Raw genomic sequence first — 14,102 nt, 5'->3', positions numbered from 1 at the left:
ATTTCAGTCAGGAAGTTTTCCTTCCGCAGTGCAAATACAAACATACTTACTTGGAGGAGAAAGGTTAAGTTCCTGGTTTGGGGATTAAGTCAATAAGTTGTACATCAAAATAGCATTTTCCCTTCAGTTTTGTTTTCCATTCATGGACACAGCATGACCAAAAGTAGGAAATATTTGCTATCGTGCATCTTCTTCTTTTAAGATTGTATCTTTTTCAAATACATAGCAGTGGATAGTTCAGCTGAGCATCCGTCTTCTGAGCTCTTACAGCAACCTGAGCCTCAAACATTTGACATTTCTTTCCTGACTGCCTCTCACATCTGTCCTCCTTCCCAGGCACATGATCTTTAGCAAAATGCAGTCTGTTAGCTGTCATTCTTTTAGGTTGAATTAGTTGTGTGATATCCAACTTCCTGTATTGATTTGCTGTATTATTCTTCTCTTGCCCAGCCTTTGTGATGTTGGTTGTTGCTAATTTAGTGTTGTTTGTTATGGGTTATAGCAATTGTTTGTGGAAACATCTTTTTATAAATGCACCTCCCAGCACACCCTTGCCCACACAGTAGGACACACCTAAAGTTTCATCTTCTGCTAGACTTCATTTCTGAAATGTCCGAGGAAGCAAGGCCTTCTCAGCCTTGTAGAAATTTAAATCGTTCGCTACAAAACTTAGTGGAGTCTAAGTCATAATTTTAGCCTGTTCCAGTGAGAAATCCTTTTCTCTTGAGGTGCACAAAATTCTCGTCTGTACTAACAGCTACTTCGGCTCATGAAACCATTGGGTTATGTTCTGTTTAACTGTTGGCTTCCAGTTGCTGACACCCATGTTATAAGGGCATGGATAGGTTTCTATGTTGTTCTGTATAATTCTGCAGAAGTGTAAGGGTTTTCTCTTGTCTGGAAAGATGTTTATTACATCTTTTGTATGAGTCATTCCTTTCAGGTGGACTAAGCTTCATGTCTTCCGTTCACAAAAAGAACATGTTTGGATAGTTTGAATATCAGTGAGGATGCTTGTGTGCAAGATACTTCACAGCTTCATGTTTAATACATGAAAGGAAGATTTAATGCCATTTTTTCCCTAGAATTCGTGCAGGCAACACACCTCAAGAGTGAAGATTAGCTCCTTAAAAATGAAGAAGCCTGATGGATTCAGTGTATCTAGAAATGACTGGCCAGGATCAGGGATAGAAGTTATGGAACAAATGGTTCCTGAAAGCAATGTTTTATTTCAAAGTAAGATGGAAGCTGTTTTATGAAATGGTAGTTTTCTTTGCAGTTATGTCTCATAGGATTGTCTAAGCATCTGCAAGAATACTGAGCTAACTAGATGATCTTAGATAAAGTTTCCAGGAAAATCTAGAGATAAGTGCTGCAGAAGAGAACCCGGTGGGTTGGAAAAACCTTAACAGAAGAGAGATTTCAATAAACTCTGCAGGAACTGCAAGGAACTCCAGTAGTACCTGTGAAATGGGACAGTGAAACGTTATGAAATCTCAGGCTGGTGCTGCTTATTGCAGCATCAAGCTGCTGCTCCACAAACACATCAAGGCAGTCCACCCTAAGTTGGTGTGCCCTTTGCTGTCACAGCCTGCGGTGCAGCGAGTACAGCACAAGGAGCTGTGAAGGCTTCCTCTGGCATTGCCCAGACTCAAAATTGCCTGGCGTCACTCCATGATGCGATGCTCATAACCAGCAGAGCATCTGAATTCACTTTCCTCTACTTGCTCGCCTCAGTGGGCTTACCAATGCTGGAAACAGGCACTGACATATCTTCTGACCACACTGAGGACAGTCCTCAGTCATGGGCAGATGAAGAAAGCTGAGAAAACTTCAGTTGCTGCAACGAGCAGTGGCTGAGAGGCAGCTATGGCTGTGCTTAGGGAGAGGCTGAACAGTGTGACAAGTGAATCACCAGTGAATGTCTCTTACAGACTCTGTGTTGTGCATCCTTGGCCCTGGCTGCTCGCAGGTATTCAGGTAGAGTCTCAGGTGTGTTGGTTATGAGCATTAAAGAGCTCTTTTGGGTCCTCTTCTGCTTGAGAGACCTCTGAAAGGCTGAAAGAGAAGCTGCCTCTCTGCCTCTCACACTGGTATTAAAAAAAAAAAAGTGTGAATTGAACTGCAAGGTGAGATTTAAAACACGGGACTTGTCCTGAAACAGATTTCTTTTTTTTTTTTTTTTTTTTGCACTGGGTATAACTGATGGAGAGAACATACGGTCACAATGTACCCTCAAAGCTGAGAGTTTAATGGCATTCAGGAAAACCTGCCCTTGCATGACAAGCTTCAGCTCACAGCCAAGATAGGAGCGGGGTGGAGGAGGAGGAGGAAGATGCCTTGGGGACGGATGACACCATAGTTGTTTGCAGTGAGGCCTCTTCCCCTTTCCTGTGATAAAACTGTTACAAGCTCCTGCCCAGAAGAGGATGGTGAACTATTTAAGCCTGAAAGGCTCACCCACTGTGGGCATGAATTCACCCAGTGCACTTAAATGGCAGAATTATCATGTGCTCACCGGTAACACAGCTGTGCGTTGGCTGAAAGCAGAGGCTGGGAGAGGATGAAGTCTTCTTCCTTTGGGGTGTGTGTGGCAGCAGTAGGGGGTGAGGCTGAAATGGCCTCCGTGGTGGGCTGGGGTGATGGCACGGTGATGGGTGAGCTGAGCACACACAAGCTCCTATCAACTCCCGTGGCACCACCTTTTCTGAGCTCTGCATTTACAGCCTCCTTTGGACTGATGTGTTTGGGAGAAACTGCTGAGGCTGCTGAGCACGTTCATGGGGTACAACTGGACTGTTGCCCACCCTTTTCGGTGCTTCAATGGTCATGAATCTTCTTCCATCCTTCCTACCTCTGGTCAGTTCTTGTCAGGAAAATTCAGTTTGCTTCTGTTGCTACACAGAGAAAAACTGTGGAAGATCTATCTGGGGAATATGACTCACTCTCATAATTATACATTATAAACTAACTTCCATTATATGATCATCAAGCAATTTTATTAACGCCAGATAATCCCATAGAACAATATTTCTCCATAGTAAAGAAGAAACCCAGTCCCTGAAGTATGACTGTGTTGGAGGGAGAACATCGTTCTTGTTCTGAGGACATATGCTGCTCTTCCCTCCATTGAAGTTCAGCTGCCTAACACTTAGCATGAAACTGTTCTCCTCTCCACTAATGACGAGGGGCTTTTTTCTCATCCCAATAAAAAGCTAGATGTTTGAAAACTGAAAAATCTTAAGAAAATTTGATTCAGATTAGTTGAAACATATTAGGGCTTAATCATGTTTATTATTTTAATAGTGCATTAACTGAGAGTTCTAAACAAAAAGTTATTCCCACCTAATGATTCGCAATTGTTTACTCTGTGATGAGGGCACGATGTGCTTTGGAATCTTTTTTTCCCACTAACTCAGCTGTTGGTGCCTGGCAGCAGTTCCACCCAGAAATATTTGGGGTTGAAAGTGTTGTCAATGCCAACTATTTCCAGTGAAAACTTTCATTTTCTCTAAATGCATTTTTGTAATTAGAAATAGTTGTGTTAAAAAACTGTGCCCCATTCTTCTCCTGGCAGTGGGACACTCAACCAGTGGACTTTGGTTTGTTCCCACAGCAGTTTGTACAATTGTCACGAACGCCTGGTGCCCAGTGGGAGCATCTTCAAATATATTTAGCATTACTTAGTGGAACAGTACACAGGATGTGTTGTTCATTCTGTTTCTTTCTGCCTATGTATATTTATGGCCACATCTAATAAAATAAAGCAGTGCGTTTCTAGAGCTCAGTGAAATTCTGTGTAAACCATCTGATTATGATCATTCCCTGCATGCCAAAACATACTTAGGCTTTTTTTAAGTGAAGGTTTTTAAACTATCTGTTTTGAAATGAGAGGGTAAGTCCCCACCTCTCCTGCTCTCTTCTGCAAGACAGGGTGTAAGTTTTGACATCCACCCACACCCCGAGATGTGTGGTCACAGGGAATAGCCCTGGAACATATCCTCCTTGTTGCGTCTGATGGCCCTAACACAGCACATTCACCCCCCGTCAGTTAAAACTGGACTGCCGCCCTGGGAGGTGATCTGCTGCCCTCCATGTAAGGGTAGTCAGTAGTATCCAATCCAGCAAACATCTCTCCTTTAGGAAAAAAATCACTCTTGCACACATTATACTTGATCTGTTACTCAGTCATTATTGCAGAGACTAGTACTGATGAAACATTAAAGGGCACCTTCAGAAGATCCACCACCCAATGGAACAATGGTGATTATGATAGGAACAGTAATTAGGTGAGTCAGAGCTGCAAGAGACTTTTACAGTACAAACCCTTTGGTCAGGAACTTTGTCATTTTGGGTCTAAATAGCCCCTTGTGCAGCTGACTCTTTGGGGTCTCAGCTAATGCCACTTCATTGGCAAGCCCTTCATCAGCAAAGGGTCACTGTAACACAGTTACAACCCCTGCAGAGAGCCTGGGTTTCACTGTGCTCCTGCCTAATGACATGATGCAAAATATTCCAGTGCCGTTTGAGAAACATAAACAGGTATTGGCAAATTGGTGCAGCGAGTTTCAGCCTGACGTCCATTCTGTGCACTTACTTACACACAGGAGAATCAGCTGGGGTCTTCAAAGAGACAGGGAGGAAGCCTGTGTCGTCTCCTGCAACAGTCACGCACACAGAATCAGGCCATGTCAACCTCACTACAGATGTGACCACTAAATACAGGTGAGCGAGCTGGAGCAAGATGTCAGGGCTGATAGCTTGTTCCATGTTTTCAGCTCGCAGGATCTCCCCAGCACATACCACAGACGCTACTTCATCTGTTTAGCTGCGTATTTCTGTTAGAGGAAAATTAAAGCAATCAGAGCTGGGTTTGCAGCACGCCTCTCCCCTGGGCACCCTTCGGCAGTTTCGGTGAGAGCCGAGTGCCCTCTAGAGAGCAGGCTGCAGACTGTGGCGCTGGGCCTGTGATGTCCGTCTCTTCCTGCATCTCCAAATATCCCATGCAGTGAAACCCAAAATGTGTCTGAATCGCCCGGCACGGTGGGCGCAGGGATCGGCAGCGGCAGGAGGGAATGCTTCCCCGCGCCACTGCAGTGCAGTAATTGCAAATATGTCTTAGAGGACTGTCCAGTGCAGGTGGCCCAGGACAGTACTGAAATTACTGTATATTGTGTATCATTACATTTTTATATGATATTATTTTAATTACATATTATTGTACTTTTGTTGTATAGTCTAACAGCAACTTCCACTTAGCCACAGATAGTATTAGCCAGACTTACCTGCATCTCCCGGCCTCTTAGTAAAATGTAAGTCCCATTTTAAGCAGAATATCTGATCTCAGTCCCACGTACTGCAATAATGCACTGTTTTACCCTCCTTGGGTAGGCTGGAGCAAGAACAGGAGAGAACTGTGCCAGACCGGGCACTTGGGAGCAGAAGACCGGCAGGTTGGCATGTTGTTTGGATCTGCCAGTTAAGAACAGCTGACACCTTATGGAGAGATCTGGAAAGTACCAAGATGTCTGGTCTGCCTGTGTTTACCAGACACTTTCTCCATTTCCTTGTTCTTTGGCACAAGCAGCATTTGCATGTAATGATAATTTATTATTCCAGCTCCTCCTCAGTTTTTATCTGAAATAAATGCAGTGCTCATGAGAAACTTTTGCTTGAGTCTTGGTACAAGCCGGATAGACTACCAGTTTTGCCCTTTGTTCACAGGCAAATACACATTCAATTTCTCTTTCCTCTGGAAAAATAACCTAAAACAAAACAGTATAAATATTTTCACAAGTGTTTCAGGCCGATATTTCCTTATGTGGCAGCGAGAGGGAAATGCCAGTGCGATGGCAGTTAGAACGTGAAAACTCAGACGCCAAATTCACAGGATTCTAGTTTCGATGAGAAACCGCCTCTCACTTCAGGGAGGATTTGATTCATTGCTGTTGAGCCGAAATCCTCGGCCGGGCGGAGGGAGCGGCCGGCGGCAGGCCTGGGGCGGGCAGGACGCGGGCGGTTTGTACAAGGCTTTGTGCAACGGCGGCAGCTGCCGGCGAGAAATCAGAGTCTGGGAAGAGCACCACGGCCAGCCTGGCACGCCGCCAGAGGTGTGCCTGCTGCTGGCATTCACCTCTCCCCCCACCCCCGGTGCGCATCAGCCAGAAACCGAGCGCCAGCCGTCCCTGCCGGCATTCCTTCGCCCGGCGCCGGCTGGAGCCGCGAGAGGCCGCCCTGGGAGCGCGGCCGGGCCGGCGCCGGGGAGCCGGCGGTGCCGCTCCGAGCTCCGCCTTCTCCGCACCCCCACTGCTTCTCGCAGCCCTGTCCGCCAGGGATCAGCCTTGTTGCTTCTCTGCTTCAGAGCCAAAATACCATCCTCCCTTTGCCCCCCGTCCCCCTCTCCCTGCTTACTGCAGTGCATAAACTGACCGTGAGCAGAGGCAGAAATGCTATTCTTCCAGGTGTGTGGTATATTCAGGAGTGGGATTTGGGGAAACGCACTTGCTTTTATGCTTCAAATATTTTTTAATTTCTCACGAAGGACTCCAAAATATTTTACGTGTGTTTAGGTGTGAGAAACGTTTGTGCCATGTTATAAAAAGGGCTTTCAGGCCATCCGCTTTTTCCACCCGGTGGGTGTCTCTGCACAGCTACGGATGTCCAACCACCCCTTTGCTGTCTCAAGAGAAGAGGAGATTCATGAGAAAATTTGAATGCTGTCATCTCAGCACCTGCTCTTGGCTCTGCTTACAGTCACCCGAGAGAAGAGGCACTTGTGTTGCACAGTCCCCCTCCCCAGGCAGATGTCTGACACAGAAGAGATGAGATTTGCTCTGCAGAGAGGCAGACTCACTCGGACATGCTTACATTACAGAAGTCCAGAAGACACGTGAGGTCAGAAGACACCTCCCTCCCCCCAGATGACTGCAATGCAGATCTGTTAAGAGGTGTATGACTGACATCGTACTCCCCAGCAGCCAACGCATCTCAGTTTAATGCCTGACACATCTGGAGAGCAGCTGGAGATATGCACCAGGGATGGCTGCTAAGCAGATAACTGTGTATGGATATACACCATCCTGACCTTGCTTTTTCATGGAAATTTCTGTCACTGATCTCTCTGTTGTCCTTTCATTAATGACCTCCAGCTTCACTTACTTCCTCCTTTGTTGTTCTGCAATGAATTTAAGCAAAATGCTCTGTGGGAAGCACACAGGCATCTGCCTGATTAGGCTGTCTATGTAGACCACGGAGGATGTCATGCAGGAACGGGCAACGTATGCTACAGGCTTTGACAGGGAGGAGGTGGACAAGACCTGCAAGGTCAGCGAGGCCATTCTCTGGCTCCCACTGGCAAAGCAGCTTTGTTCCCAGTGGAGTATGTTCCTGACCAGTTTAGCTGGCCCTTGTGCATGGGTTTTTGTGCATGCTTTTCCTGCTGGGGCCATTGCAGAGGCTATCTAGCCTGGCTGCGGTTGTGGTTTGCACCTGGATCAGCACCTGGTTTTCTAAAGGAACTCAGTTTCCAGACACAAGTTTCTTGATTGCATCAGGCAGAAGCAAAGTTTTATTAGAGAATTTTTTTCACCAGTGGGTACATTAGTGATCCTGACTAACTCAAGTAACTTCTAGAGATTACAGCATTACAGAACAGAAGTAGCAGAACAGAGAAGAAGGTGGCCCCCAGTAGGCCCCTTTAGATACATGGCAAAGCATCGCTGAGTTACTTCTACTTTCTCTGCATAGAGGCGTGCAGTGAACATGGAGTGTTCTTGTTTTGTCTGTGGCTTTCTCTGTATGTCATCTTCTAGTCCATTCCTCCTTAATCACAAATTCTCCTGCAGGTCACTGGAGAAAAAATATAGCAGCGTTATTTGATTGGAACAGAGATAAAATCCTTCAAATAACAAAAATTTGGATTATGTAGTGCCCTTATTTCAAGAATACACTCTGTTAAACAAGAGCAGTTGGCAGACAACCCAGGAAACCCCAGAAATTCCCTAAATAATTGTGTTTTAATGGGAATTTGCACTTGTAAAGTTACAGCTTTGCTCTTCTTTTCACTCCTTCCAGACTCTTTTGCTAAGCTCTGTTTGGCTGTCGTCTTCGTTACTTCTACTTCAGATCTTTTCTTTATGCCTCATTTCCCCCAGCTTTCTCCTTTTAGTCCTACTGCTCCCTCTTGTCTCTCATTTGCTTTCTGCTACTCCGCATTCAGTCAGAGCTCTCTTCAAACCTATTTTTTAGTGACACAGCCAATTTTGCACTGTTGTTGGATCCATTGTAACAGATCATACCTATAACACAGTAACTCTCTGAGAAGATACCAATAACTCGTCCTCAGAGAGTGTGTTGTTTCCTGGCCTTATTATGAAGGAACAAACTGAAAAAAAAGTTTCCCTTTTGTGCAAAGACGGCTCTTACCTTGTATATCTCCACTCTTGCAGGGTGGGACTTGGGGCTGGCAATGGGAAGATGAACTTGTAGTATAGCTGTGGCTTGTCCTAATGACTCCTCCTCCTACACCAGTTCCTACTCCGATTCCTCCTCCATGACTAGTGGGATAAATTTGGGGAGAGAAATAAGGAATTTTAGAACTTAACATGACACTGCTGACTGACTAAATGACACAAAGTCTCAAACTATGTCTTTTATAGGGGTTTGGGTATTTTACGTTGTGTTCTTTTTTCATTTTCAGAGTTACTTTGCATTTGTGCCCTCCTTTGGCATGAAAACGCAATGCAGAGCTTTGCAATTAATTCTTATTTTGACAGTTCTCGCCCGTCTTACTACAGAAAAGAGATTGTTACGAATAATACGACTTAACACCAGTAGTTGCAATGTTGTAACTAGCAGTTAACAGATTTGGTTTCTCTGCTTTGCAAATCCCAAGGAGTAACATTTAGTTCAGATTTGAATGTTCATCACAGTAAAGTTGCTCAGGAGACAACTTTTTCATCTCAGTGAAAGCATTAAGGTGGACTAAAGATTATGTCGGATTCCCAATCCGTAATACAGATCCTTGATATTTTCATTTATTCATTTATTCATTTAGAGATCTACATACATCAGGTCCTGCTGTCCTCCTTCCAACAAGCACCGGTAGGTCTGAATCTCCTGCTCCAAACGGCACTTGACGTCCAATAAGGTCTTGTATTCTTGGTTCTGGCACTCTATTTCTGCTCTTATTTCAGCCAACTGCTGCTCCACGCATGTGATCTGGTTCTGTAGCTCACCGAGGAGGGTGTTGTACTGGCACTCAGTCTCAGCCAGAGAGGATTCCAAATTATTTCTCTGATAAACAAGACAACCAAATGAAGAAACAACATTCATTAAGTGTCACCCTGGAGGTTATTATTTCCAATGCAAAAATGAAGGAGCTATCCACCACCGTCATGCTGATTGGTAGGTCTGGCTGTTCATGTTAAGAGATCCAGCAGTAACCATGCCACAGCTGTAAGTAAGCTCACCACCCACCTGGCTGAGCTGAGCTTGAAGATCGATTTCCAGAGCTTGCAACTGGCGTCTCAATTCGGTAACCTGGTTGTTGCACGTCTCTACCTCCTGACCGCTTGTAATAACCTCCCGATTCACCTCCTCAATCTGAAAATCACCAATCCAGAATAAAGAGCTTCAGAGAATATCTGTGTAAATTGGACTTGCTTATACAGAAGCAGAATACAGTGAGTAGCTAGCAAAAAGAAAAGTGAGCAGGGTGAGTTCTCTGTGCACTGGGCGTTAACCGCCAGCTTCAACTGCTTGCTCTTTTTACAAATTGCATTAACCTTGTGGCTATTAAGTCTCTTTAATCCAAATGTGGAATATCTCAGTTCCAGCAACACACCACAAGGCCTTGTGGCAAATGCTGCTGTTCCAGATGGGACATAACAAACTGGTCAGACAAGCCTGTGTCTTCTGTGGAACACGGGGTATAATGAGTGCTGATCTCAGGCTTCACTGTAAAGGAAGAACTGCTTATTGTCTCCACGTCTGTTTTCTGAGACAATCCTGTGCCCTGAAATGTGCATGTCAGTTTGTTTCGCAGCAGGTGTGCGTTGCTTACCTTGCACTCATACCAATCCTCAACTTCCTTGCGGTTGCGCGCTATCAGTGTTTCATACTGGCATCTCAAATCCTCCAAGATTTGCCTGAGATCTGGTCCAGGGCAGGCATTGACCTCCACACTCACGTCTCCAGTTGATTGTTTTCTCAGGCAATTCATTTCCTGGAAACATAACCCAGATCAGATGCATACTGGCTTTTGAAAGACAACAAAGAAAAGCAGAGCTTGGTGGCTAAGAACAGCGCTCCCTGCGAGGGGTGCCTCCCAGCTGTGGCTGTAAAGCACTGGAAGATGGTGCAAGTGTTTGTTTTCCCCAACAAAACTGTTGGGTAATTTCTTTTCTCATCCACTGGACTCAGCAGCAACTTTCACCCCCCTCTGGCATTCCCAGTGCCAGCGCAGCCCCGAGAGCAGCAGCCGCCTCTCTGCCAGAGCTCCCGCACCACCCACGAGGCAGACAGGTCCGAACCCTAGAAGTGTTTGATGGGAAAGCTGTGGCGTGAAAGCGGTTGATCTTTACTTTTAAATTTAGAGCACATTCGTGTAGGCAAAGTTTTATGTCAGGGCTATGGTGCTCCTAGGGAAAGGGCAGGACCCTACCTCCTCGTGGTTCTTCTTCAGGCAGCAGAGCTCCTCCCGCAGCGACTCCAGCTGTGCCTCCAGGTCAGACCTGCAGAGAGTCAGCTGATCCAGGACTTGGCGTAAGCCATTAATGTCAGCCTCCACGCTCTGGCGCAGGGCCAGCTCCGTCTCGTACCTGAGGGTGAGAAAGAAAGCAGAAATTCAGAATGGTAACATCTCACATGTGCTCAGTTTATGCAAAGATCTCCTTTCCCACCTACTTGCTCTAAACGGTATTTTGTTGTCTAAGCTGAACGTACTGTGCATTAGATTTCTGCTCTGCAGTGATGTCTTGTTATGTGAAAGCTTTTCTTCCTCAACTATTTTTTTCCTGCTCCTGATCACTGTATGTTTGATATCACTTATTCAGCTGCATTTCTGGTTCGCTGATCCCAATCTGCACTGGTCTGTGATGGAAATGCGCCAACTACACCACTATGGACCACTCCCTCCAATGTCGGTCCCCAGCCCTCACCAACAAACACTTGCCAAATGTTTTACCCGAGAATACTAATTAAGGGAGGGCTGGTGACCAAAAGCAAAATGCATTTCGTCACTCCATCCTGTCCTAATGTGGTGTTGTAGTGAGACTTGTCTGAAGTCTCTGTAATTAGTGCACTGAGACTCCACAAGTGAGATGTAAAGGAGCAGGGAGGAGGCAAGGGAGTTCATCTACACAGAGGGGCACTCACTTCACGCGGAAGTCGTCAGCAGCCATCCTGCTGTTATCAATGTCCAGAATGATCTTGTTGTTATCAATGGTTGCGCAGACAATCTGGAAAAGAGCAGACCATGAGAGATATCTCACTTCTCTCTGCTGTTATAGTCTATAGGTGTATCTAGATTGCAGTTAGGTAGTAAGTCTTCACAATTTCCTTTTTCTGATACCATCTTACTTAAGTAACCTTGTTCCTTGAGCGGAGCAGGTGCAGGAGGTAGCTTTGCCTCCTTAACTCACAGTCAGTAAAGAAAAGAGGTTGACTGTGTAGAGGTTGGGAGTTAAAGAGTTGTGAGGTGGGACTTCCCAATTTCAAGGTCTGAAGGCAAGTTCTAAAGATGCTTCACAAAGAAGTGAACCTAAAGAACCTTCCTTGAGACATTAAGTCTCAGCTGACATTCAGGCTGGCGTGTTCTTGGCTTCAAGCTTAAGGATCTTCAGGGAGATAGTTGGAAGGTATCTGTGAGCCTTAAGGTCAGCTGTAACTTTCATTGTGGACATATTAGTATCAGGCTCTTTTTGCCACTGCAGCAATCAATTTTAAATACTCAACTTTTCTCACCTAGAATTTATAATGCTTCATTTGATACAGCATTTGATATGCATGTTTTGCTCTTGTTCTATAGTTCTCTTTGCTTTGCTCTTCCTACTGGGCTGACACCACTACATTTCCTCAGAGCACACTTGGTGATATCATATTTATAATTGTATAGTCAAAACACAATGTAACAAAGCATCCTTTTCCTTTTTAAGAGTAATATCCCACCTGTATCCCCTTGCAGCATGCATCTTTAATATGCACCCACGCTCAACAATATCATAGGAGAAAGTGCCAAAATTTATGTTTGCAAAGAAATTTAACATCACCAAAGTTACCTCTAACAATTGGAGTAGGTTCTAAACACAAATTCAGAAATAAGCTTTAAATAGAGGAGGAACAACTGAAAAAGGGGATTACCTGATTTTGAAGATCTTCAATTTCTTTGTAATAGCAGCTGTAGTCCCGGGGCTCACAGGAGAGGCCCTGTGTAGTATACCACTCTCTGATTCTGCATTCCAGTTCAGCATTTTCCTTCTCCAAGCACTTCACCTTGTCCAGATAGGAAGCCAGGCGGTCATTGAGATTTTGCATGGTGACCTTCTCATCGCAGGATGAAAGCAAACAGTCGCCACCAAGACCACCAACAACCACACCGCCTCCAAGGCCAAAACCAAGGCCATTGCCATAGCAGTTGCCACCTCCATAGCTCCCACCAGCCAAGCTACCAACACTCAGTCCCCCTCCATAATTCACTCCACTGCAGTAACTCCTTCCAGAAAAACCTCTGCCACTGCCTATCCCATAGGAAGAAATCCGTGCTCCACCACCACCACCAATGATACAGCTGCCACCACTGCTCCTGCCTTTGCTAGACACAGTAATAGTCTCCTTAATGTTGCAACTCATGGCGACAGCAGTTGGAAATGCAAGCAGAAGCCCAAAGCAAGATGCACAGCTTGATATTAAATCAGACTGCGAGTTGTCCGTGGCCACGAAACTCTATTTATACCTTCCACAGTGGGTGTCACCACTGTTTCTTCTTCCCATAAGGCTGGCTACTCTAGCCATTGGTGCCAAGAATAATTTCTCAAAGGGAAGTTTCCTTTCAAGAATCCTGGTAGACAAGGAAGATACTTTACATGTCTCTTGCTAATTTCAAAAATACATTAGCAATAATGTTTTATGAATCATCAGCTTTTTGTTTATGATGCAAACTTTACAACATTAAGCCAGGAAAAACACTGTCCTAAATTATACACCAGGAAGAAATCATTAAAGGTTATTGCATCAAAGAGCTCTTTATCTCTAATTAATTTATTTTCATTTTATTTTTGAGTTGAATAAGCAGTTTTCATGCAAGGTGCTGATGTTGGAATATGTAAGATGAAAAAGAAAAAATAAATCTGAAGTTTGACTCTCGAATGATGTATGAGGAATGATGTAAGAAGTTTGTGGAAAGATCAGAGACACAGAGATTAACCTTTAAGTCTCTCCATTGGCAAAATGACAACTCCAGAACACTCTGCTACGGACAAGTGAAGCCAGGGAGTGATCTTTAATGGACATGGATAAAAGGTTCTTCATATATGATCGTGGCTCTCCAGCAATTCACAAAGGATTTGTTTCTTTATGTGGACAGTGTAAAGTAAGGTAAAAGTACTTTAAATATTTCCTGTTGTTCAGTGAAAGATGTTTCTGCAGTTTTCCTCATTATGGATAGTGATCGTTGCTGGGGAAGGGTGGGTGTTTTGAAACAGTGAATGGGAGTGGAAACATCCTATAGGCAATTTCTCTGTCAATATGTGCTGCATTCTAATAAGAGGTCTGGGACTACTGTCCTAGGAAATATAAAGACAGAATTGCTGATAAAGCTGGCAGAGCAATCGTCCAATACAGTTCTACACTGGTTTGGAGAAGATGGATTAAGTACAAACTAGAGGTTCTTCTCTATCACTAATGTCTCCAAATCTTAACTAGGCAGAGAAATTAAAAAGTAAGAATCCTTTCACTCTTCTGACGTCAAAATTCAGGCTAAGCTCATTCTCATGAGGTGTTTTGCTACGACTCAAGAGCAATGGCCGTCTCTTTGGGACAACCCGTTTCTACTGGCCGTTGAGCAGGAGACAGGTGTTCCACAGCTTTCTGAAACTAACCGTTCA

General features: G+C 44.7%; 1 protein-coding gene across 1 annotated transcript; it reads right to left on the bottom strand.

The window, feature by feature from the left end:
* Positions 1-7,536: 7,536 nt before the first annotated feature.
* On the bottom strand, positions 7,537-12,889 carry LOC143169508 (keratin, type I cytoskeletal 19-like). Its single transcript, XM_076356923.1, has 8 exons — positions 12,361-12,889; positions 11,377-11,459; positions 10,664-10,820; positions 10,064-10,225; positions 9,478-9,603; positions 9,068-9,294; positions 8,425-8,555; positions 7,537-7,848 (listed from the first exon to the last, which is right to left on the bottom strand). Exons 1-8 carry the CDS (start codon positions 12,847-12,849, stop codon positions 7,823-7,825), a joined length of 1,401 nt encoding a protein of 466 aa, XP_076213038.1. The 5' UTR covers positions 12,850-12,889; the 3' UTR covers positions 7,537-7,822.
* Between the last annotated feature and the right edge of the window lie 1,213 nt (positions 12,890-14,102).

The sequence above is a fragment of the Aptenodytes patagonicus genome, chromosome 20 (genome assembly GCF_965638725.1).
Source record: "Aptenodytes patagonicus chromosome 20, bAptPat1.pri.cur, whole genome shotgun sequence".
NCBI classification, from domain to species: domain Eukaryota; kingdom Metazoa; phylum Chordata; class Aves; order Sphenisciformes; family Spheniscidae; genus Aptenodytes; species Aptenodytes patagonicus.
The sequence above is the reverse complement of the archived record's forward strand: the minus strand, read 5'-3'. Positions and strand labels throughout refer to the sequence as shown.